Below are 27,365 nucleotides of genomic sequence, written 5' to 3' on the forward strand. Positions count from 1 at the left end.
TCACCTGTCTGAGCTTACATGCATGTGTATGTGGTTCTTAACATCCCCCCTGAACCTACAGACTGTGTCTCTTGGCACCAGAGCTCTCCATTAGCACATGAGCAAACCTGAACCAGGGGGCCTCCTCTTCAGCTCTGCAATGGTTAGAACCAGATCCTGAAGAAGTATGTTAGCCTCTAATAAGCCGGTCGCATGGGGCGAACGTTGTGGTGCAACACTGCATGATGGGTATAAATGTAAAAATGTGTCAGGCTTTTCTGTCTCTCCGTTTCTGAATAAACCTTCAGGTGCTGCGAACATTAATCTGGTGTTATTGAATACAGTAGGACGGCTCATGCTCTTAGACAGGTCACTGCCTATTTATTATACACTGTGTATTACTTTGGATATAGCTGGGATTAGCTGGTGGTGTACAGACCAGTTTACAGCCTCGGTAGAGTTCCTGTTCCTGCTTGAAAAACGTTAAAAAGTCTGCCACTGGAGCAAGTCAAAGTTCAGTATATTAAGCCTTGAAATTAGAAAAACTCATTCTTAGCTAGGGCTGTTCGATATAACGATATATATCGGATGACGATATAAAAACATCTATTGTTTCATTTTACGCTGTCGTTTGTTTCGTGGTGTCACAGAACAAACTGTTTACGGCAATATGTTTTCATGGTTCTGATGTCACTGTAGTGGCTATATTCATTTCTTAAACTTCTCTCTTTCTCTTATATTTAATATAACCACACTACGGACGGACAAGCGCCTGTTTTTATGCGTTGTCGTTGTCGGTAACAGCATCACGTGTCGGCTTGTTAATGTTCCACATAAACCTTTCACAATAAAGCTCAAGATCCTGTTGAGACTTTTCAAAATAAACTGAATCACGTGAAAGAGCAGATTATTTACGGATGAGAAGTAAAAAAGAGCCGCCAGGTGCTAAAAAATAAACCTTAGACTCAAACGTTAGAACAGGCTTTTCCCCGCAGCACGCCGTGTAAGAAATACTCCCAAAGAAAACGGCGCCGTTACAACTTATGTCTAAAAATGCAACGTTTCATGCATCGGTTAAAACACTTGACTCCAGCTACACGACGCGCAGCTGGAAACACTTCACACAAGTCGAGCTGCCCGAGATTCACAGACTTTACAGAAAATGTTACATGTTTGTGATTTATATGGTTATCGGACGATAGATGTCTGATATCGGGATATGAGATTTTGGTCATATCGCGCAGCCCTATTCTTAGCTATCTTTGACTAGTGTTGTGAAGGTTTGTGTCTCATAATAGGTTCATGGTGCTCAAAAGTAGCTTTTTTTATAACCTTCCAACATCATCATCTTGGTTTTAAGTGTATAAAACTTATTTTCATTTCTAAAACTGTGACGCTGTTCTAGATTTAAGTCCAACACCTCACTTAAAATAAGTCATAATTCTCCATTTCTGGTGCGTTTACCTTTCTATAAGCTAAACAGCTTTGTGTCTAATTTGAAGTGTGATGAGATATTTTGACTAGAAATTGAACAAAAATACTTGGTAACATTTTGAGTTTTTGCAGTTTACTTCAAGCTAAACGTAAGATTTCAATACCTGCATCCATAAAACTGAATTATTAGTTTTATTAATGCTTTCATATATTTTAAGTACAGTATTTGTTGCTCTGGAGATTGATGGTTAACTGATGCAGCACATGCTCCGTACTGAATTATCACAGCTCCTGCATGTAAAACTGTTGTGGCTCTTCTATCCTGTCCACACTTACAGTCTCCTATAACTGTACTCATGAGGCACATTTAGGTTATGTTATATAACATATGATGCTACTATACTCACTGGCCACTTTGACATACATGCTTTTTCAACTGCGTGTGAATACAGATATCTAATGTCTGTGAAGGTTCTCAGTCATCCAGGTCATCGTAGTCAAAGGAGCTTGCAAAGAAAAGCGTCTGGACTCCCACTAGGTTTATATCTGGGACTCTCCACCATTTGACCTTAGAACTGAAGAAGCTTCTCGGATGAGAGGTGAAACGTCTTCAAGCAACTCAAAGAAGTCCAGACGCTTTTCTTTGCAAGCTCCTTTGACAGATATCTAATATTTTTGTGTTGTTTAGAGTCTCGCTGTCTGCAGTGTCTTCTTAGCTAAGAGAGATGAAGTGGTGAAGCAGATGCAACATCTGAGGTGACCAGCTTAGTCATTGACAGTCCAGCTGGGTTGATGTTTTATGTAGTGTTATGTAGTAAGGCTGCGTTTGCAGATTGTTTTTCTAAATCATGCGACAGCATCAGATAAACATCTGGATGTTTGGATTTGGACGTTTTCAGTTCATCACGGGACTTTTCTTGAAGGCTGTTGTAATCTTTAGCTTTGTGCTGACTCTGGGGTTTCCCCCTGTAACTGCTTCTCTTGTTGCTTGTTACAGAAACTCTTCTACCATTAGATTTTCGTGGTCGATGAAGAAGCAACGGTGACGAGCGTAGAGATGTTCCAAACGTGACTGCAGTTGGAAGAATTGTTTCTGCTCTGGAGATGTTGAGTGATACAGATGATGAGAGCACAATAAATACTGAAGAGTCTTATGCACTCACTGGCCACCTTATTAGGTACACCTGGCTAGTGCCAGGTTGGATCACCTGTTGCCTTAATGTTTCATGGCACTGACTCAACAAGGTGCTCTGCTGCACACCTCAGTGTTGCCTGGCCATTCTCCTCTGACCTCTGTCAACATCTCCCCCACGTCTACATGCCTGTATGTATTGAGCTGCTGCTATGTGCTTGGCTGATTAGTGACTGATACGCACTGATCTGTCAGAACAGATATTTCCAGATCAGTAGTTCATGTTACGAACATCTCACATGAGTGTTGTCAGTGCACAAAGAAAGTCTCTTTCTGGCCTAAAAAGGGCTAAATTCCATTTATTTTCAGCTATCTGAGCTGGAAAAGACGCACTGGTGCAGACGGGCAATCCAAAGAAGAAAAATGATAACGTTTATTTATTATTATCTTAATATTTAGCTTTGAAAATCTTATTTTTGGACATATTTTTGTTAATCATGTCTTTGTCCTGTCTTCCTTCTCTCACCCCAACCAATCACAGCAGATGGCCCCGCCCCTCCCTGAGCCTGGTTCTGTCGCAGGTTTCTTCCTGTTAAAAGGGAGTTTTTTCTTCCCGCTATCGCCAAAGTGCTGCTCATAGGGGGTCATATGACTGTTGGGTTTTTCTCTGCTGTACGATCTACTTTACAATATAAAGCGCCTTGAGGCGACTGTTGAATTGAATTTCTTTTGGACTTTAAACTTACATTAGCACCAGAGGCAAAGGGTAGGCTAAGAGTTTGTGAATGTATCGAGACTGTAACAAATTTTCTCCATGAATTTAAGAGTTTTCAAAACCACAAATATAAACCCTGCAGGTGTAGTGAGACCAATGCCCGGACTCTATTGATATGCACATAAACTCTTCACAGCAATCCATCCAGTAACTAGTTTGGATCAAAGCGTTAGACCAGCCATCCCCCGAGCTTCGCCTCCAGCACGGCTTAAATACCGGCTTATGTGTGTTTTGAAGAAAAGCAGAGACAGAGCTGAGGGCATCGGGATGTGTCTGTGAGAATCTGTGTGCTCAGGATGCTGCTGCTTGACCTCAAGGTGTGATGACAAGTGAGTGGAGCCGAATAACGGAGCAGCTGATGCCTCCATTTCACTGTCTGTGTGTGTGTGATGGGAGGGTGGAGGGGCAACGTTACTGACACCTTCAGTTATTTATAGCTTCTTTATCACACACATTTTTATCTCCTCCTCTTTCTCCTTCACTCTTTGCACTTGCTGTAATGTTCTCAGAAAACACACACTCACGCTGTGCATCCGAGTCTGAGGCAGCGCTGACAGGAGTTGGTCAGTGTGCACTTTGTCACTACCAAGAGCTCTGTCGACGAAGAACGGAAAGGAAGTGGATGGACGGCATAGTGCAAAAGAGCCAATCACAGGGCTTTGTGCGAGTGTGTGTGTGTCAGAGCAAACAGTGTTAGCTAGCAACAGTGCAGGGCTGAGATAAAGACCTAATTGCATAGTGTGCTGTGTAGGCTTTGTGTTCTGTGAGTGTTCACATGAGTAGGTGTGAGGATAAAAATACGAGGCATTAACGAGGCAGGCGCGTTGTGTTTGATATCATGTGTGCGCATCAACAGTTTTTCTTTCTGTGGGTTTCGTAACTTTAGCCGGTTAGCTTTAAACTTCAGGTCATCTTGTCAACGGAGCCTTCAAACTCCCAGAAACACGAGTTTTTAGCGCCTGTTGATCAGTGATCATCAGCAAAGAACGGCCACGCTGGAGTCGATGTAACCAGTTTGACAAATTTAAAAGTGCGCTATAGGCAGACACCATCCTGTGACTGCTATATAACATCTGCTGATTGGCCCCAAAATGGCAGCCACAGGATGATGTCATGGAACAGCGTTGTGGTTAAATTGCCCATATGTCTGTCTCTCTGTCCATCTGTCTGACTCGGTGTGAAACTAAACTATGTTTCAGGTCACCGTGCAGATTGTGCCAAGGCTACGTGAAATTGTACACATACACACACCAACACAGAAACACACACACACAGTCCCTTGGCTTTGCTGACAGAAGGGCTTGGAGAGTGGGTAATGAGAAAAGGTCCTCATGCATGAAAGCTCACGTCAGCAAGCTAGCCAGCCGCTCGCGCACACACACACACACACACACACACACACACACACACACACACACACACACACACACACACACACACATGTACAGAGATGGGAAAACATGTCAGTTACACTTCTGATAACATTCATAACACTAATTTTAAGTCTTTGCTCGACCCTGCTCTCCCCAGCTGTGACCTTCGGTGTCTTCCTCTCTCTTCCCGAGTTAGCAAAGATGCCAGTAAAACTTTCTAGAGCGCTTTCTTCTTCCATCAACCCTCCTCCTCGAATTGTTTTCCAGTTAGGGAATCACGTAAAAGCTCAGCAACATCCACAAAATGTAAATCGATTACCATTTAAGAACAAAATAGTTGAGACAGAGCTAGACGGAGCACACCTCGCCATGCTAAACAACGGGTAGCATCACGATATCCAGCTGAGGAAAGAACCACCTGCCTTTACGTGTCAGAGGATTGTTTTAGCTGTCTGTGTCCAGTTAGCTTAACAACCTTAATGCTGTGTGTTAGAAGCGCCACGGGACATAACGTAGGGACAACACGGGCGTGCTGAGTGTCGGCGCCCTCCCACGGCCACTTCTGTTCCTGATGAAAGGCTCAACTTTTGGTTTGGTTTAAAAAACTTTATTCCGAGTTCTTACCTCACAGTCAGGTTTACATGGAGTTTACATCTAGTCCAAGATGGCGCGGCCACGTCCAGACGCCTTCCTGACCGCTCTCTGTGTGCATGGGTGTTGGACTTCCTCACTGGCAGAACTCAGGTGGTGAGGGTGGGCAGGTGCTTCTCCAACAGCATCACCATCAACACAGGAGCACCTCAGGGATGTGTCCTCTCGCCACTGCTCTACTCCCTCTACACTTCAGACTGTGTGGCCACCCACGGCTCCAACACCATTGTGAAGTTTGCTGATGACACAGTGGTGTTGGGTGCCATCTCCAACAACGATGAGGCGGCCTACATGGATGAAGTGAAGAATCTGGCATCGTGGTGCCAGGACAACCACCTCCAGCTGAACGTCAGCAAGACCAAGGAGCTGGTGGTGGACTTCAGAAGGGGTCAGCACAGAGACTACAAGCCCATCATCATCAATGGAGCTCCAGTGGAGAGGGTGCAGTCCTTCAAGTATCTTGGTGTCCACATCTCCTCAGACCTGACATGGGCTGCCCACATTCAGGTCCAGACCAAAAAGGCTAGGCAGCGCCTGTATCACCTACGACAACTGAGGAAGTTCAGGGTCTCTCCAAAGATCCTCAGGATTTTCTATACAGGCGCTGTGGAGAGCATCCTCACACAGAACATGACATCGTGGTTTGGGAACAGCTGTGTGAAGGACCAAAAAGCTCTCCAGAGAGTGATCCGTACAGCAGAACGCTGCTGCAGGATTGCTCTCCCCCCGCTTCAGGACACCTACACCAGGAGATGCCGGACTAGAGCAGCGCAGATACTGAAGGACCCGTCCCATCCTGGCAACAAACTGTTCCAACTTCTGCAATCTGGTAGAAGGTTCCGCATCTTCCGGGCAAGGACAGAGAGACTCAAGAGGAGCTTCTATCCCCAAGCCATCCGTGCCCTAAACACACACACCCACCCTCTCACATCATCTATAATTGACTGAGACAGGACTCTCTTCCAGACACTAAACCAAGGCACAATGTACATTTCAATTCCTCTAATTTTAAATATGTTTATATTGTCTATCCTGTAAAATAGTCAGATGTCTATTCTTATTAATGTACAGAATTCACCTGCTTGCTGCTACTACTGCACATTCACCCAGTGTATATACTGTATGTATGTGTATATATATATATATATAATGTTCTTCCTCTACACCCCCCCCAATTTTTGCACATGTCGAGGAGCGTGTCAGGCTACATTTCACTGTGTGTTATACTTGTATAACTATGCATGTGACAAATAATAAAGAACCTTGAACCTTGAACCTTGGAAGCACATTCTCACAGTGCAAAGCTGGCCGAGCGCCCCTGCAGAAGAGGCTCTTTGTCATAACTTTAGCTTCCTGTCGTATAAACACAGAGTCCCCAGTTCTGTTTGTTAGGTTATTTCTGACATCAACCTCTCTATTGGCATCGTTTCCTCTTCCCATTAAGAGTTTCTCCTCTCTGGTGGTAGGAAAGGTGGAATTTCAGAAAATGTCTTTTTGGCATCTTTTAGCGGGGACGCAAAGATCTGTCCTGGTTCCCGTCTGCAGCTCCAGGCTTTGGCCCTCTGTGTGAAAGGCACTGATGTAAATAGAAGTGTGGCATATTTATATAGGACTGGCACACTGCCTGATTGATCTGAAACATTACACTGACCGAGACCGCAAACACACACACACACACACACACACACACACACACAAAGTCAATACCGTTGGACACTCACAGAAGCAGTAAACAGATGTATCGTACCACACATCTGCCATATGTCAAGAAGCACACCAAACCAGACCCCGCAGAGCAGAGGCCTTTTTAAACTGACCACGAACTCTGTGGTCAGGTTGTTATAAAGAAACCGAAGCTTTTCCTTATTTCCTTTCATGTACTTTACGTCATAACGATGGATGTTCATATTAAACTTGTAATGAGGTCGGCGTATGTGCGAGTAATCCCCGTCAGGAACAGAACTTCAGGATTTGGACTCTCAGCACTCCGTCTGCTCTTGGCTCTCTATGATTTTAGTGAGGGTGGATATCACCTTATATGGTAATCTTAGCAACCCACCCACCTGCTGTTCAAACCTTCTGTTTGAAAAGAGCAGCCAATCAGAAGAAAGCGGGTTGAACGAGGAGCAAAGAGCTCACTTCAGACCTGATATAAGTGAGGATTATTTTGATTCATCAGTCAAGCACCTTTCAGTGTAATCGATGTTGTTCTCCAAAAGTTTAATCTGTTCATCTGGACGTAGCGTTTTGTGGGAGAAACGTTTCGTCACTCATCCAGGTGACTTGTTCAGTCTCAGCTGACTGCAGATAATTGATGTAGTGTGAGTACATAATACTTTATCTCACCGGCTCATGACTGATGCTGCGTATTGCTGTCCAGCTGTCACTAGTAGGAACTAAGAACAAATATAAGCGTTCACATGCTAAAGAACAAGATGTGAACAGTTTCTCTGAACAGTTTCTCTGAACAGTTTCTCTGAACAGTTTCTCTGAACGTCCACTGCGGGGCTGCTGACAGCGCTTATATTTGTTCTTAGTTCCTACTAGTGATGTGCGATACCACTGATTTCCTTTCCGATCCGATACCAAGTAATATTCAGGGTGGTATCGACGATACTGATCCGATACTTTGTACAAAAACTTATTTTATTTGTTGTATCTTAAATTATAGCGTCATAATGATTACAGGACATCAGATTACTTGTTCTTATCACTTAATAATGCAGAGTTCATCATATAGAAATAAAAAAACTGAAGTTGTGCTATTTGACCACCTTGCCTGCCTGTGAGAGACGTCTGTCTCGCCCTAGCAGCACCTGTCCCTCTCCTCCTCTTCAGTTTGTCTCAACATAAGCTCGTCATATTCTGTGATATGATTTACTCTGAGGTGACAAGGTTAGTGATGTTGCCACAACCATACATGCCAACCCTCCTGATTTTTCTGGGAGAATCCTGATTTTCAGTGCCCCTCCGAAAATCTCCCGGAGCCACCATTCTCCCGAATTTCTCCCCGGACAACAAAATTGAAAAACCATATCGCAGAATTCATAGCGCGGCCCAGCCAATTCCAGTTTCCAACAATGACGGCAGCTACTTAGTTTTAATATTACTCTTATTTCTCTTTCTGGGTCGCAAAAAAACTTTTAACATATTTTCAGGTGAGAATGTAGCTGTGTAAACTTCAAATATCTGAGCCCACACATCGTCTTCAAACCCCCGCGGGCTTTCACTACTCGAGTTAAACATGATATTTAAGTCACTTTGATAACTTAAAAATGTTCTTGTTTGGCTTTTTCAGTGTTTTATTTATTCGTGAGTAAATCGGTTTGGCTGAGATTAAAATGATTAGATTAAATTTAATTTAACTTTTTTAATCCCTCGGGAGGGTTACTCCGGGGTTTTACACAGCTGAATAAACGTCAAACAGAAAATGATTAAACAGAAGTGTGAGACGGTCGAGAGTTTACGCCAGCGCCCGGTTATATTTTAGATAGCAAGGAGCAGACGGCTGAGTTTCACTACCCGGCTTTCTTTAGACCGCGAAGGTCTAAAGAACCCTTAGGCGGAAGAGGAAGTAGTTCCTTTGAATGTAGACAATCCGAATGATATAGTTTCTTTCCACTGTGTTCCTGTTAATGATAAACTACAAATTTACCCTAAATTACTAAAATATCGATATTTTAATGTGAGAATCGATTCTAGAACATAAATGATTGGTATCGGAGGAATCGATATTTCAGGATCGATCCGCACATCACTAGTTCCTACACGTGTCTCTCTGACTTTACCGAGCTCTTTGCACTTTCTTTACTAGATTTCTTTTCAATTTGGATTACTTGGTTGTAAAGTAAGAACAGTGGGATAGACACAGGCCTGTAATACACGCACAAATGTTTGCAGCCGTGTTGGATCCTGAGTTGTGCCCATGCTGGAGGCCCGTTCGTTCGGGTTTATTTATGCATGGTGATGTTGTCTATCAGAATTGCCTCACACTGTTGCCTCAACCTGTATCTGTCTGTTTGAATCAACCTGTTGTTCGTGGCTGTCCGTCTCTCTGTTGGTCTTTGTCTCATTTGTCCATACGAGCGGGAGTCTACCTCGCTAACTGTCCCTGCGACCGTCTGTCGCTGTGCCCTTGCGTTAGGTGCAGTGAAAGACATTGTGGCATTTCAAACAGCAGCCTTAAATGTCAGGTTAGGCTACAGTTATGGGCCCGCTCCCTCCCTCCTCTCCGGTCCAGGCTCCACCTGTGCTTATCTCCATTTTCCTCTTTTGTATCCCACGAACGTGTAAAACACCTTTGCCGTGTGCTTTTAATCCACTTTTTTATCAGGTTGAGAAGCAAACCTGTGCCTGCACATAACTTTGCTGTTCACTTTGTTTGCCTGTATAATGAGCAGAGCCCAAGTATTTAACATTCTTTAATGCCCGTGCGTCTCTTTGTTTCTAGGATCATCCACGAGGACGGTTTCTCCGGCGATGACGTAAAGCAGTACAAGCCCGTTGTTTACAGCAACACCATCCAATCTTTGGCCGCCATCGTCCGCGCCATGGACACGCTGGGCCTGGAGTACGGAGACAAAGAGCGCAAGGTCAGCTCCCGTCCTCAAGCGTGCATACACGTTTCCCAAGCATGCCCAGCAGAACGTACGACACATAAATGACTCATTTTCCAAATACTGTCACCAACATTGTAGAGTGTGATGACAGATCACCATAAACGAGGGAAATGTTTTGTGATTTTTTTGTATTCTCACTTCTGTGAACTAAATAAGGCTCATCATTAAGCACTTAGCTCGTGCACCAAATTCCCAGCCTACGACTGACGCACGTAGCCACGGGATGGACCACATAACTGGGATAGAGCAGGGAGAGGCCGGCGTGGGCCTTGCAAGACAAAAGCACCAGGAGTCCAGCTCTTGTATCAGACCTGTTAAAGTATATGTGGCAGGACAACGATCTCTACCAGCTTCAGCTCCTCGATTTGACCTTTTTGAAGACAAAAATCTCTCCGTATAAAGTTGTGGAGGATAGCACTTAAATATAGCGCAGGTGTAAGACTGCCTGTGCTGTGGTCCCTGAATGCTGATAGCTGGTCTAAGCAAATTCAGGTGCGGCAGTTCAGCAACGTGGAGGACGCATAATCAGCGAGCCAGTGTCAAACCGACACAGACCTTCCCTACACATTTCACTCTTGACTGGTTGCAGCTGTGTCTAATGTAAAAAATATTCACAGCTTGTTCGTTTTCCCAGAACGTTAGACGCTGCCATCAAAGACAAGTTAGCATCACATTAGTATTCACTCAGAAAGCATCATTTTTCAGGGAACACTTTAAAGACGGTACTGAATGACCTAACCAAACAATCCTAATGTGACCAAGGAGACACTGAAGGAAAAGTAAATGCCCGGTGAAAATGAGGGAAGACAAACCATCATGAAATGAAAAACACCAGCTTCCAAACAAACGCCGCCTCCTGAGGGACAAACGGATCATTTGCTTCACCACAAACTCCAGTGGCCTCTGAAGTCATGGCAACTTTGATGCTTTGGAAAGCATCGAGAGGAAAGCAGAAAATGATCAGCACTTGTTTTATATATATTTCATATTTTAATGTCTTTGTTTCGCTTGCTGAGATTGAGCAGCGATCTTGCATCTTTTATTTGATAAACTGTCTTCAGTTTATCGGGATTGGCTGTGAACGGACCCTGTCACGCTTGGGCCGAAATTCCTTCACACTAAGGCTCACACCGGGTCACTTTCCCAATTTTGCTTTAAGTTATAAAGTTATTTTATTATTTACATTTGGCCTAATATTGATCCTTATTGCTGCTTCAGAGGATAGTTGGAAATGTCTGTCAGAACCTGCAGATTATACAGAACAAATAAAATGTTCACGTTGTCTTCCCAACAGTTTCACTGACATCTACACCGGATGGTCAGGAAGCGTTCGCGATGTCTTCTCCGGCGCTGATAATTGGCGTCTGTCTTGTGTCAGTGACGTAAAAGACGGATTTAATGCGACATGACCATCAAACAGCAGTCGCTTTCTGAAACATCAGATATGTATCGGATTCAGCACCACATACCAAAGTGACCCAGATCGGCTTTGAAAATATCGGATTTGTGCCGTTCACACTGTCAGACCATGATCGGACAGATGGTCGCAGAGGGTCAGAAAAGTCGGATTTGATGCGCTTTCGCCTGCAGCGTGAACGTAGCCTTAGTCTTTCCCACTTCTCAGTCCTCTGAATCCTGAAGTATACACGTTCAGTATACGACCTGCTAATTGAGGATTATGAATCTAATCCACAGAAGAGGATCGGTTCTATCTGAACGCAGGGCAGCGGGATGAGGCTAATCAACCGCTCCTTTATACTCACCTCAGTTTCAGGTTCCAAATTTCTAATAAATCAGGTCATTAGACTTGTCAGGATGACTCAGGCACTAAAGAGTGCAGGAAATGCAGTCATGTATGGCACCTTCAGTTAAATGCTGAACATCAGCTCGTGGTTTTGAATGCACTGCTGTAGGAGCGAACACGTTTTCACTCAGCCTCACCTTCTCTGCTGGAACGTTTTGTTTGACCTCTGTCTGCACATGAAGCATCCTGATGTGTTTGTGTGATTCAGACGAAACACTGACACGCCCACTTTGTTCCTGATGTTGTATAAAAGTTCAAAGTGAAGATAAATGCTGCTGGTGTAAGTGTACATCATTAGCAGTTCTGTGTAGTTGTTGATGATGCGTCACCATAGCAGTCGTGGTGATGATGTCACAGTGGTGATGATGTCACGATGACAGAATATCTGTCCTCCTCATCACTGCGTGAGCGGCACAGATTTGAACTGTAAGAACACATGCAGGTGACCTTAACCTTATCCAAAGGCGCGGTGTATTTTTAATCACAACGCTGCTTTTGATACTCCATGTAGAGGCTGAAATAACAATACACCTATTGATCAGGATATGCTGTGTGTGTGTGTGAGTTGTCTTTGTTAGACTATTGAAATGAGGACATTTTGGAAACGCAGTAGTGTGAGGAGTCAAGGTCAGCCATACAAACGTGTGTGTGTCTGTTGGAGGGTATAATATATCAAAGTATTGCGTTTCTATTTCGAGGTAAAGTGAACAGCCTCAGCTACATTGTTATTTGTACAGAGTCAATCCGTCCACCCAGCCAGCCGTCCAGCTGTCCGTTTTCTACCACTTATGCAGGTCATGGGGACGGCAGGCAAACCTCTCTCCTGCCCTCCAGCACCTAAAGCTCCTCTGGGAGACACCGAAGTGTTCCCAGGCAAGAATGGAGCAGTTTATGTTTTTGGTGTGAGAGTTGACATTTTGAAAAGTGTCTACAACAAGATTTCTGTGCTACACTACTTATCAGGTTAAAGTAACGTGTGTTACAGAAGGGTTGCAGGATTATAACCGGTTCTGAAATGAATGCAAAGTGTTGAAGAAGAGGCGTAAAACAGGAAAGAGGACAGAAGATCGATTTTTCAAGGCAAAATGGAGAAGTGACAGTGGACAAGAAACAGAATGAGCTGTGTTTACACTCCCCATCTGACTTCCCCACAAAGTAACCAGAGCAACATCCTACCCACATCAATAAAGGACGAGGGGCGAACGTGAACGTTTTTCATACCCGTATCCTTCAAGCTCTCCTCTTACTCTTTCAGCTTCCCCCTCTAATCCTGTGCTGGGATCGCGTATGTCAAACCTGTCCCGTCCTATCTTTTTCTGGTCTTTTGCTTGCTCTTCTGACTGCGCCCCACCCACCCACCAATCTGTTTCTCTTCGCTAGTTGCTGTGGCAACCCAGTGTTTTCCCTTGCTCTCAACACATTCCACAAGCCCGTGTCCAAGGGCGCCGTGACACATACACTTGGAGACGCGCACGCACAAACTCACACGCGTATGCAACACATGCACACATTATGATAGCTTGCTTGAAATAGATCTTTGAGCACTTTTCACTCAGGCTTCACAGAAGAAGCTTCAAAGAGAAACCTCTTTGGTGTTAAAGCCTCTGCTGGTCCTTCAATAAAACTACAGTTTATGGCTCCGTGCTGTGACCTGAGGTAGTATACTATGTCTGTCCTTATGTACATACCAATCAGTCCCATTCTCGCAAATCTTAGGAACTATTTTTTTCATATTCAGTTCAAGCAGGGATGAATGTAATCTAGTGATTAAGGCCAAGGACAACTGTATGACAGTAATGATAGTTTCCAGAATTCTCTCCTGCAAACACAAAGTCTAAAAAAAGGAGTTAAAGCTTAGGGCAAGGGTGGGGAACTCCAGGCCTCGAGGGCCGGTGTCCTGCAGGATCTCACCCTGGGTCAGCACACCTGAATAAGACGATGAGTTCATTACCAGCCTCTGCAGGACTTCAAGACATGTTGAGGAGGTGATTTAGCCATTTAAATCAGCTGTGTTGGATCAAGGACACATCTAAAAGCTGCAGGACCCTCGAGGCCTGGAGTTGCCCACCCCTGCTTTAAAGTCAAAGTCAAATTTATTTATATAGCACACTGTTGACCAAGGTGCTGTATACAATTTAGGCGAATGCTTTCACCTGTATCGTCCTCTGTGTAAAGTTCCCCTCCATTCCCAGACCAACTTGTATTTAGAGATAATGTCCTACGGGATGCATTGGTTAGTTGCATTTAGATCCATTACTCCAGCAGTAGCAACAGTGCAGTATTTAAAATACGAACAGTAAAATATGGCATTTTTCATCCATCCATGTGTTTTTTTTGTAACCGCTGTTGTCATTTAGGGTCCCAGGGTGCTGGAGTCTGTCCCAGCCGTCACAGGGCACAGAGGCACATCCTGTACAGGGCGCTGGTCTAGCACGCCGTTTGCACTCATATTCACACATGGCCTACTGCGTGTCTTTATGATAAGCTGAATCATTCCACTGGTACAGCCTATGTTCTCTTACTTCATGCTGGACGTGTTTGTTGTGTTTGAGGTTGGATGGTGATCCCTGTGGAACCAGTGCCAGTGTTTTCCAGGGTAAGGTATGGATGATGGAGATCGCCCGACCATTCTTCTTGGAATAACATCAGCAGACCTTAAGTGTCTGCCTGGAGCAACCACTCGGGATTTTTTTATTTATTTTTGTTCGAGCCACAAATAATCAGCCTGTGCTTTACTCGTGGATTTGCCTTAGGCTTCATTTTCTGTGTCGGTATATAAAACTAAATGAAGTCAGAGGCAGTAGGGCAGAAAGGCCACTGTGATTGAGATCAACTCCACTTCAAGATATTCATTAACATTTTATTGTTTCAGCAGGGAGGGGTGCTGAGCGTAACTAGGACAGGACACACATCCTGATTTTATAACCTCAACATTTGATAACAGAATCAGCAGTTAAAGTTAAAGACAATGACTGTACTGTGATTTCTGCCATACTTAAATATACTCAGTAAATGTACTTGTAATCTCTCCTCTCTGACGTAACACAGTATCCAGAGGGAGATGTTCCTGCTGCCGGGCAGCAAACTTTGACACTCGAGGGGCAGTGCTGCTGACGTTTGACTTTCCTCAGCTGTCACCTTTCTGTAGTGTGAGATGCTAAAGTATGTTAGCAACACATGACATGTGATGATGACTTCTTTGAATAAGAGCTTGGGTCTAAGACACTCAAGTTATGATATGTATATCTATTTTTCTATATTTACAAATAAATGACGAGTGCAGCAGTCAGTAATTCAGGTCTGATGATGAGAAGGAAATTATGGACGCAGCTGCTATTGAAATGAAGCGCACGCAACTACTGACATCAGAGAAACACTCGGTGTCTCCATGGACCCTCAGAGGGAAACAGGGAAAGAAGATAAGATGGAGCGGGCATGACGGGGATAGGATGATGATAGGATGGACCGAGTGTGGAAGATAGCGAGACAGCGAGAGCTGGCAGACAGGTCGCTGCGTGTTGTTGTGGAAACTAGCTGAGTTATTCTCACGGGTTAGTGTGTGTGGGTGTTCCTGTCTAGCTATCTTTGTGAGGACCGAAATCTGCATTCTACTATACTTGTGAGAACCAGCAGTCACTTGTGAGGACACACAAACCGGTCCTCACAAGTTTGAAGACATTTAAAGGCTCAAAATGTGGTTTTAGTGTCAGGGTTACAATTAGGTTATGGTTAGGTTTAGGGTCAGGCATTCGTTTGTAATGGTTAGGGTGAGGGGCTAGGAAAAGCATTATGTCAATGAAGGTCCTCACTAAGATAGCTAAACGGGCGTGTGTGTGTGTGTGTGTGTGTGCGCGCGCACATGTGTTTGTACGTGTGAGCTCCAAAACCAACGCCCATCTGAACACAATGTTCCCATTGTGTGTTAAACATAAAATAATTTACACACGGCCATACTGCTGCAATAAACTGGAGACACGTAACAAATATAGCTCAGTTTCCCTTTTTGGGTTGTGATGACACACAAAGTTTTACATATCAGGATATAATAAAAATAGTCAATAACAGGACTTCAAATTAGGTACTGATATGAACTACAAACATGAGATACTTTATTTATTAAAACCAAAACCAAAGATACAAGCTCACTGCTTCCATAAGAATTAATGGGGTAAGGTACAGCCAAGTGCTGCTAATTAAATGAACTGCGTGATGAAGTGTGAAGGACAGACTCTACAGAGCACATTTAGGATGTTAAAAGTTAAAGTTCGCGACAGTACAGTCAGAAAAAAGACTGAACAAGTGCACCTTGTTTGGCAGGGGTGTCAGGAGAAAGCCTCTTCTCTCTAAAAAGAACAATGAAAGAGTATCTGAACAAAACACAGGGAGCAAGAAGAGACCGCCAAAAGGCCCGGGAGCAGTCGTTGGTTGACTGTGAGCTACCAAAGTATTCTGTATCTACAGCAGGTCTACGTCGCTTATGAGGCTGTCTGTCACTCAGCTAAAGCTTGGCCAAAAGTGCTTCAGGAACAGGACGGTGATTCCAAGCAAAACGAGAAAGAAATGAATCAAAGTGTCGCGACGGCACAAAGACTTCAACTCGTCCGAAATGCTGCGGCAAGACCTTCAGAGAGCCGCGCGTTAATGAACCCCAACAAACCTCAATGAGTCGAAGCAGTGTTGTTAAAATTCCTCCACAACGATTTGAGAGACTGATAAAGAAAACAGTTACTTGTTGCTGCTGCTAATGTTGGTTGTACAAGCTGGTGAATCATGGATTGTACTTTGTTTTTACAAACTGCTTCTACGTTTTAGCTTCGTTTTTGTTTGGACCTCATTTTAAGACTTGGGGACGAGATTATTCTGATCATTTCCTGATATGTAAAACCTTGAATTAAAAGGTGATGTGTGTTGTCCTGAGTTTGAATCCAGCTGGTAACCTGTAGTTCCTCTGTCTGATAAAGGCTTGATGTTTTCCCATTGGAAGGAATTCAATGGAATCCATCTGAGCTGTAGCGTCACAGAGAAATGAAAGAAGTTGGAGGCTGTTGGTGTTTCATTAGGATTTATTGACCAGAACAAAATATGTAGAATTTGCATCTACAGATCTTCTGCTTTTATTTCTGTCTCTATCTGTACATTGGATCAGTTTCCTGTTTGCTGTAGAGGATTTTTTCTGGGTAGCAATAAGCTACAACTGTCCTGTCATCAGTCTGGCTGTCAGATTGAGGCTTTGGGTGTTCCTTCACGTGATGAAAACATTCAGCTAAGAAACCACCAAACCAGTCAAATCTCTCGATCACCTGTTTGAGGTGCAGTTAATAATGAGGAAAAACCACATTTTGCCACATAAATGCTGATAATATCAGAATGAATCATTAAAAGGAGCAAACGGGACCTGGATCATCCCTGGATGTGTGAGGATCACCCGGTAATGAACAGGTGGACAGTGGTCACTGCACAACTGTGTCATTATAATAAAGCAGCGTTGTAGCCCAGTGTGGGCGTGTCCAAACCTGTTACAGGTGTGTGCACGCAGAGTAGATGAGCACACTTTGAATGGGATCATTGCAGATCCCTTCCTGCCAGGTTAAGAAGGTCAGTGTATGGACACAGCTTCCACCACAGACACACACACAGACACACACACACACAGACACACACACAGACACACACAGACACACACACAGACACACACACACGTGTTTGAAGTGTGTGTCAGTCTGCCACCTTCCTGCAGTGCTGAGCTCCCTTTGATTGTTCCCTCCCTCCTTCCCCTCCTGCTCTTTTGTTATTTTCAGCATCATCCCTTTGTCTCTCCCCTCTTACACCCTGTGTCCTTTATTCCTCTCTCCTCCTTCTTTCCTGCACTTCTTTATTGATGCTGTCGTTTCACCTTCTTCTTTTCTCGTCCTTCCTCTTCTCCTCAATCACCCGAGTCTAGTCTCCTCTTGTTTCTTCCCCCTATTCCATTTCTCTCATTTAGGGATTTCCATTTTCCCTGTAGCCTTGCACTTCACTCTCTTCATCTATCTAATAGAGCAATAAGGTAAGCTCCCTGCCATGCACCTGACTGGCTAGCTCAATCAATTAATCAAGACTTTCAAACTTTAATCCCACCTCACAGTGATGAGAGATCATTAGTCTCTGGGTTACTGCAGCTGGGTAATTAACACACACGCACACATGCACATATGCGAGTGTGTGGATTTTAGGCCGTGTGTGTCTGTGTGTAGATGCATGTGTGCTGAATGTGTGAGTCCATGCAGAGAGAGAGAGATAAATATAGAAATCCAGAGTAAACCAGAGAGAGCAGAGAGAAAGCCTCTGCATCTTTAAAGTGAGATTGTCGGTGCAAAGGAATGAACCGTCGTCTCCTAGCAACAAAAGGACCGTCATCCCATACCTGAGATTTGGGAGTGTGTTTTATCCACGTCTTTGTTCCCAGGACTGTCACAGGTCAAATTTTATTATTTATACTGTATCTGTACAGGACGTGTCGTTAGCCTTTTTTCAGTGTTCATACCAGGACAGATTTTCCATGGTTATTTGTTTGAGGCGCTGTAAGGAAGACTCCTTAACTTGGCTCTTTCTGTGAGTTTCCATGCCGAGTTTCAGCTTCTGGATCGGTGGTTCTCCCAGCTCGAGTGGGTTTTGCGGTATCGTCTCTGATGGTGAAGATGGGCTGAAGCCTGCCCTCCTGTGCTTGTCGTGGGGTGCAGCTTTGCTTTGCCTTTATTGTAATCAGCAGGAAAGCTGCCATTGCTCTGAGCTTTGACCAGATTCAGACTGTATTCATTAAAAAAATAAAAGGATCTGAGGTTGTCATCTTTTTATTTGTGGTGATTTGCTCCACACTAGTCATTACTTCCTAAGTGCGACAGAACACACACTGAAAACATTTTTTGGGCTAAATAATTTTGCTATAAACTCATAACTTGTTATTAGTTAATGATAAAAACTAAGAAATAAGAATCGCGATGTATTGCCATTTCTTTCTGTGAAATAAAGAACAACCGTTTCCTTTGAATGATTTCTGGTTAAAATGATTTAATCTCTCAGACAAAGACTCTGACTGACTTATGTCCAATCGGTCTTTAAGTGATGACGTATGAATCCTGTTTCCAGGTCCAAACTGCTCTGTGTTTATTAAGGCTGTTGTGTTTTTAACATGTTTTGTATCCTGTTCTATTTAATCTGAACAAGCCCTTAAAAACAATCCGTGATCACTGTCGGTCTCTCTGGGTTTTATTGCCACTGTTCATTTTAAAGCTCAGTGTTTAAACCCTTACGATGTAGCTACAGCCCAGCCCATGCAGCAGTATTAATGACTAACCTCGTATTGTGGATGGATTATCTCAGTTGTTCTCCTGACTGAAGTTTGGTCCGTTTACAGCATCCTGCCATGCGATTGCATTTGTCCCTAACCATCAGGAACCCTCACGTTAACTTTTATCGAGTGGAGAAAAGTTAGCGTTCATCCTCCAGCTTCACTGTGTTTATGCTAACATAGCTGTGTAGCTAGCGATCATGTAGCACATCATTATATAGCAGCTAGCCCAACTTCAGTAACCCTACAAACGTCACTGCTGTTTAGTTTTCTGTCCTCATTTATGTTGGAAGTGATAGCAGAGCTGTATGTTTGAATTTTTCAGAAATCTCTCAGTCAGAACATGCTATATCATGCTTAGGTGGAAGCTAGCGAGCTAACTTCCTGCTAACTTTTAACTCTCTTAAACTTCATTAATCCTGTTTTCATGGATGCCTGGATGTTAAACTTAATTGTTACACCTGGTAAAGCAGCAACGCTGATCATTTTATTAAAGATGAAAGAATTTAGACAGTTTGTAACTCTCAGTGATGCCGCAGTGTTCGTTTGACTTTGGGACCTGCAGCGGAGTTTGGACCCGGAAACGGCTAATGTCAGACTTAAAGAGCAGATAGCAGCCACAGTGTCTGATTTTACTTCATTTTTACATCTTTTTTTTAACAGTGTCAATTGATATCCGCTCTCTCTCCTCTGCTCTCCATCACACATGATTAAAGGCAAACTGGTGTTGGTATCTGCTACGTACAGACATTGGTGTACAAATAGCAAAAGCGTCATTTTATAATGACATAATTTCTTTTCATTTTGTTTCACTCGGCTTCCTTGGGGTGTGAGGTCATCTGGAAATCTTGAGAAATATCTGCCGTTTTCTGTAGAGAGGCAGAAAGCTTTGATTGGATGGCCTGTTTTGCCGTTTGGTTTGACCAGCTGGGACCTTCCTGTGTAGAGCTGGCATGTTCTTCCTGCTCTCTGAGACATGCAGGTTTAGTGAACTGGCCACCTTAGAACGCCTGTTGGTGTGAATGTGACTACCAGTGTGTCTGTCTTTGTGTGCCAGCCGCTCTGATAGATTGCCAGCCAGTGCATACTGGGACAGTATCCAGTGCCGTGTGACCTTGAACCGGCTAAGCGGTTTAGAAAATGGATGGATGACTGACTCAGTGATGCTTAGTGCAGGAGAAACAAGTGTTTTCCTCAACAGGCTGCAGCTAATGATTTCTTTTCCCCCAGTTAATCTACTGTCTGTCCTGTCAATAAATCAGTGAGTTTTTTTCTCTATGAAATAGATAAATGCCTCCTAATGACTTTAATGATCCCACCAACATCTTCTTTTGATTTTTTTCTAATAGGTCTCAAGAACTGGATGATTTAGGAAGCTGGCAATCGGCAGGCTGTTGTGTGCTGGTAAATGTAGGCGTGGAAGGACCAGCGCGGTAAAGGAGATGTCTTCTTAGTCCTGGTGCCCGTGGACATGTTAGGTTATGCTTGGTATTCACATTGTTGAGAAGCTGGAATTTACTTTTGGTGATTAAAAATGAGTGAAATAACCTTTTTTGTCAACTGGCTGTTCAGTTCAGCTCTTATTAGCTTTGCATACCACAGTGTTGTGTTCCATAAAGCTAAGAGCAGATCCACTCGTCAGTACTGCCGCTGATTTTGTGCTACCTGTTCTTCTGCAGCGTGCTGCACTGTAGTGTGGTGACAAGTCTTGTGAGTGAGGTTGATTTCATTCTGTTATTGTTGTGATTGATCTCTGTTTTTGCAACCAAACTGCATGACTGCATGTGGATAACACAGCACAGATATTTGCATGTCTCCTTTTCAGTTTGTTATAGAGCGTTTATTTTATTGCAGAAAAGCGAGTCAGGCAGCAGGCAAAATTATGCCTGTTATGTTTGCCGTTATCATCCACTCGGGGTAAAATTAGTTCTGAGAAGTAACACAAGGGTGTGTGTGTGTGTGTGTGTGTGTGTGTGTGTGTGTGTGTGTGTGTGTGTGTGTGTGTGTGTTTCTGCGAACCAACGGTGCCTTTTAGATACTGAATCCTGCAAAACACGTCAAAGTTTATAAGATCAGAAAGGCTCAGAGTTGGGCCTTTAGGGTAGGCTACATACACACTCACACCCAGACACAACTAGCCCTCTGTTTCCCTAAATTGCCCTGTAGCCCATTGAAACCACACACACACACACACACACTCTTACTCGCCCTCTCTTTCTCCCCCATCTCTCCCTCTCTCTCTCTCGCTAACCTCCCCCTTCCTTGCTGCATTTGCCAGACTGGCGCTGCCAGCATCATATGACAGGCACATGGACCTGTCTTGCCGTGCCAAGCCACAACACTGCGCCACTAAGAACAGGACCATGATGCCTTGCTCCTGTCACCCTCAGTAACCAAGGCCGCCAATCGTCAGTGACGGTTTGCAAAACGGAGAGGAAAAAGCTCCCGCTTCCAGAAACTGAACACATGCACAGAAGCAGACAGATTTAGGGACGTTATGGACCAGATTCTAGGAGACCGGAGCCACATTTAGAGTTCTGAGGTGTAGGAAGACCTCAGGCTGTACTGTTGACTAGCCTGTCCTAATTCTTACCGTCTTACAGTCATGAAATCATGACTGCCTCTGGGATATGAAGCATCAGTCGGTCTGTGATTAGCAACTACGAAGACAACTGTGGAGTGTTCAAAGGCGCTTCAAGCAAACTGCATGTCACACACCTTAGTAACTGTTTGCACACACACACACACACACACACACACACACACACACACACACACACAGATGCTGTCTTTAAGACAAACTGAGGTTACAACAAATATTGATTTGTTTTGTTAGAAAGGTGATTAAGAAATAGCAAAAATAACAACATGTTTGCATTATATACTGTGTGTGTGTCTGTGTGTGTCAATAATAACACAACGTCATAAAGAATATTAGAGAGAGCTTTGTCATAATAGAATAAATGGTTTTATGCCCATGAGACGCCCTGTTAGCCTCGTGATCAGTCAGTCATTAAGGCAACTGGCAGTTGTGTGTGTGTGTGTGTGTGTGTGTGTGTGTGTGTGTGCGCGTGTGTGTGTGTGTGTAAATGACCTCAGGGACTGGGTTCTCAGGTGCTGAGAGAGAGAACATAGACTATAGTCCCCATGAGGCAGTGAAAGCGAGGGAGAGAAATATGACTTATTCAAATTATTTCGCCTCAGGTGTAAAGCATGATGAACAGAGTGGTGGAGAAGAGGATAAGAGAGCAGGAGAGGCTGGGGTGTTCCTCAGGGGTTAGCACATTGACACAGTATTGTGCTGTTCCTGCTTGTGTTCCTTTATAACGGATCAGGTTGACAAAGCATCCTGCATTAATGTGATTCCATTTCCAGAGAGATTTTTTTATTTCCTGCACCAAAGCCACAACGGGGAGCTCCACAGGTGTGATTGGGCAGATTTATTTGCCCTGTTTCTGCTGGGGGGGGGGGGGGGGGGGGTGATGTTCCACACAGCGAAATTGTGACTCGAGTGCACTACAACATGGTTCCACTGCATCAATCTTATTATGTTTGCAAATACCCCGAAGGGTGGAAGATAAACAATCAAAAGTAAAACTGATTGACTAATTGATAGACTTTGATTTTATTTTGTAACCAGCCATTGTTTTATTCAATTCAACTCTATTTATAAAGCACCAAATCACAACAACAGTCGCCTCAAGGTGCTTTATACTGTAAGGTAGACCCTACAGCAATACATACAGAGAAAAATCCGGCAATCATATGAACCCCTATGAGCAATTTGGCGACAGCGGGAAGGAAAAACTCCCTTTTAACAAGAAGAAACCTCTGGCAGATCTTACTATAGTCATCCCTCGTTTGTCGTGGGAGGTGAAATCCGCGAGGTAGCCAACTTTAGTTTGTTACAATTATTATAGATGTTTTAAGGCTGTAAAACCCGTCACTACACACTTTATACACTTTTCTCAGACAGGCATGAACATTTGTGCACTTTTCTCTCTTGTTTAAACTCTCAAAGTTCAAACCTTCATAGAAAAAAAGTCCAGTATTACAGGATGAAACCAAAGCCACCCGCAGGAGCCTTTGACGGTGCAGAACAGGGAGAAAACCTACAAACATACAGTGCAGCACTCCAGAGTCACACTGCTGGGATCGAAGATTTATGTAAATTTGACAAGCTGAACGCATCCTGTCCTGTACAGGAGACACGGCACGAGATTGATTGATGATGGTCTACAGCCAATCAGGACGCAGAACACAATGCGCTGTAAAAAAAAAAAAAAAAGACTGCGCTTCACCTTTCGAGACTGCGAAAGGTGAAGCGCATTATAGCGAGGGACCACTGTATATCAAACCAACAGTGTGAAAAAAAGAGGCAGTGTATGGAAATATTGGATGCATTTTTATTCACATGCTGTTAAATCTGTACTTTGGCATACATGTTAATATTATAGATAAATACCCAGAGGAGGACAGGAAAGGGCAGCAAAATCGAGAAATACAATTAGCACAAAGTTCACAGTAGGGCTGCCACAAACGATTATTTTGATAGTCGACTATAGTCGATTATTTTTGCGATTAGTCGACTAATCAGATCATCATCCATTGGACGTAAAACGTACAGCTTATTGCACCAGCAGCATCTGCTCTTATATAACTATCATTAGCTTACAGCTTTAAGTGTTTAAGGTGCTAACTAAAAATAAAGACAAGATGATAGTTTATTAAATTTTAATGAAATCTGCAGATTGTTTCGGTGAAGTTTAATAAACTCCTTGCTATCTAAAATATAACAGGACACCGGAGTAAACTCTCGAGCATCTCACACTTCTGATAATCAGCTGTCTGCTTGATGTTTATTCAGCTGTGTAAAATTTCTTCCGGCGCCCCCCGTGTGCGGCAGCCTGTTACAGCAGCTCTGCTCATTCTGAGTTTCTTTCTTTCTTATCTTTTTTCTCGTAATTTTTTTATAACTAACATATTAGTAATTAGACTCTGCAACCATGTTCTACCGTTTTGTGCTAGTCCTGGTCGTTTTTCTCAGTTTATTTCTACTTTTTTCACCCGTGTCTGGGGACCCAGAGCAGAGATCCTTTGTTTACAGTAAGGATCAGCTGTTAGCGCTGCGTCCTGCAGCGGTACAGCCGGCGGACAGACCCGATATTCCCAGCGAGCTGAGGAGGAAAAGACGGGGGTGTCGTGCCGTCGCCTGAGAAGGAGACGTTATCGACCATCTCTTCCTTCTGTAATCATTGGAAACGTAAGATCTTTGCCCAATAAGATGGATGAGCTCACGTTGCTAACCTGGTCACAGAGGGAGTACCGGCAATGTAGCATCATGATGCTAACGGAGTCGTGGCTAACATCGCTAACTCCGGACACAAGCGTGACACAACCGGGATTCCAGCTGCTGCGAGCGGACAGGACCAGAGACAGCGGTAAGAGGAAAGGAGGGGGACTGGCAGTTTTTGTGAATGACAGATGGTGTAACCCTGGGCACATCACTGTGAAAGAACAACTCTGCAGCAGAGACATTGAGCTGTTAGCCGTTAGCATGCGTCCGTACTACCTGCCCCGGGAGTTCTCGCATGTTATCGCGATAACAGCGTATGCCCCCCCCTCGGCCAACGCGGATGCAGCCTGTGACTCTCTCCACTCTGTGGTCAGCAGACTGCAAACACAATCACCGAGAGCCCTTCTCATAATATCAGGGGACTTCAATCATGCCTCACTGGACTCCACACTGCCCACCTTCACCCAGTATGTGACCTGCTCAACCAGAGTCAATAAAACACTGGACTTACTGTATGCCAATGCTGAAGAGGCATACAGTTCATCACCTCTCCCTCCCCTGGGCAGATCTGATCACAACCTGGTGCACCTTGTCCCTGTGTATGAGCCCTTAGTGCGCAGGGTGCCACCAGCCACCCGCACAGTGCAGAGATGGTCAGAGGAGAGCGAGGAGGCTCTTAAGGATTGTTTTGAGTCGACTGTGTGGGAGGTGATTTGTGATGACCACGGTGAGGACATCGACAGCCTTACTACATGCATTACTGACTATATAAACTTCTGTGTGGATAACACTGTACCTACCAGGACTGTACGGTGTTTCTCCAACAACAAACCTTGGATTACCCCAGAAATTAAAACCGTCCTCAAGCAGAAGAGGAGGGCCTTCAAATCCAGAGACAAAGAGGAGTTGAAAAGGGTGCAGAGAGAGTTGAGGGGACTGATAAGGAATGGGAAGGAGAGCTACAGGCAGAAGATGGAGAACCAGCTTCAGCAAAACAACGTTGGTGAAGTCTGGAGAGGCCTCAGAACCATCTCGGGCCACAAACAGCAGAACTCTCTGCCTGGGAGGGATGTGAGGTGGGCAAATGAACTGAATCATTTCTTCAACAGATTTGACTCAACCATGAGGCAGTCTGCAACATCGGCTGCAGACTCACCCACCCCCACTGCTGCTGTTCCACCTCAGACACTTCACACCTCCTCTACTCACCCTGCTCACTCCCCCCCACCCCCAACAACAGCATCCAATACACACTCAACACAAGGCTCCAGCCTGTCTCTCTCAACCACCCAGGTTAGGAGGGAACTGAGGAGGATTAATGGCAAGAAGGCAGCGGGTCCAGATGGCATCAGCTCGAGGGTCGTCAGGTCCTGCGCGGACCAACTGTGTGGGGTGATGGAGCACCTCTTCAACCTGAGCCTGAGGTTGGGAAGAGTCCCACAGCTCTGGAAAACCTCCTGTGTTGTACCAGTGCCAAAGACTTCACGCCCCAAGGACCTCAACAGCTACAGGCCGGTGGCTCTGACATCCCACCTGATGAAGACCCTGGAGCGGTTGGTCCTGGCTCAGCTTCGGCGCCTAATAAGCTCATCACTGGACCCACTTCAGTTTGCCTACCAGCCTGGCATTGGAGCGGATGATGCCGTCATTCACCTCCTACATCGTTCCCTCGCTCACCTGGAGACCGCTGGAAGCACTGTGAGAATCATGTTCTTTGATTTCTCCAGTGCCTTCAACACCATTCTTCCCTCGGTTCTAAAGGACAAGCTGGTGAACTCTGGAGTGGACCATCACCTCACTACCTGGATCCTGGACTACCTCACCGACCGACCACAGTATGTGAGGACTCAGGGCTGTGTGTCGGACAGGGTCGTCTGCAGTACGGGGGCCCCACAGGGAACGGTTCTGGCTCCGTTCCTCTTCACCATCTACACTGCAGACTTCTCCCACAATTCCACCCAGTGCTTCCTGCAGAAGTTCTCTGATGACTCTGCAATAGTCGGCCTCATCACTGATGGGGACGACAAGGAGTACAGAGGTCTGACCCAAGACTTTGTGGACTGGTGCCAGCTGAACTACCTCCAGATCAACGCCAGTAAAACCAAGGAACTGGTGGTAGACTTCCGCAGGCACAAGCATTCTCCACTGCAACCACTGAACATCCAAGGTATGGACATTGAGGCTGTGGACAGCTACAGGTACCTTGGTGTTCATCTGAACAACAGACTGGACTGGACTCATAACTCAGACGCCCTCTACAGGAAAGGGCAGAGCAGGCTGTACCTGCTGCGGAGACTCAGGTCGTTTGGAGTGGAGGGCCCACTCCTGAAGACCTTCTATGACTCTGTTGTGGCTTCTGCTATCTTTTATGGCGTGGTCTGCTGGGGCGGCAGCATCTCTGCTGGGGACAGGAAGAGACTGAACAGGGTGATCCGAAGGGCCAGCTCTGTTCTAGGATGCCCTCTGGACCCAGTGGAGGTGGTGAGTGACAGGAGAACGGCGGCTAAGCTGTCATCCCTGATGGACAACATCTCCCACCCCATGCAGCAGACTGTGACAGCACTGAGCAGCTCCTTCAGTGGGAGACTGCGGCACCCACGGTGTGGGACGGAGAGATTTCGCAGGTCTTTCCTCCCCACTGCTGTCAGACTCCATAATAAAGACTTTAACTGATCAAGCACACACATCCATACATATGCAATAATACTAAGTGCAATAATCCTTTCTGTCATCGTTGTATTTTTACTCAGTTGTATATAGTATTTGTATTTGTATTCTATTTTTATCTTATTGTATATTTATTTTATTGTATTCTACTGTATATAGTATTTTATTTTATTCTATTCTGTACAGTTGTGTACTGTATTTATTCTTATTGTATTCTAATTTTTGCCTCATAACTTTTGCACTGTCCACTTCCTGCTGTGACAAAACAAATTTCCCACGTGTGGGACTAATAAAGGTTATCTTATCTT

General features: G+C 44.6%; 1 protein-coding gene across 2 annotated transcripts in view; it reads left to right on the forward strand.

Moving 5' to 3' along the window:
* Positions 1-27,365, forward strand: part of LOC113027186 (guanine nucleotide-binding protein G(o) subunit alpha) — a 105,929-nt gene that overhangs the window by 20,486 nt on the left and 58,078 nt on the right. For both annotated transcript variants that reach the window (XM_026176786.2, XM_026176787.2), the window contains exon 3: positions 9,795-9,936. In XM_026176786.2, coding sequence (XP_026032571.1) covers positions 9,795-9,936 — 142 coding nt within the window. The remainder of the gene's footprint in view (positions 1-9,794; positions 9,937-27,365) is intronic.

The sequence above is a fragment of the Astatotilapia calliptera genome, chromosome 7, assembly GCF_964374335.1.
Source record: "Astatotilapia calliptera chromosome 7, fAstCal68.1, whole genome shotgun sequence".
In the NCBI taxonomy this organism is placed as follows: Eukaryota; Metazoa; Chordata; class Actinopteri; order Cichliformes; family Cichlidae; genus Astatotilapia; species Astatotilapia calliptera.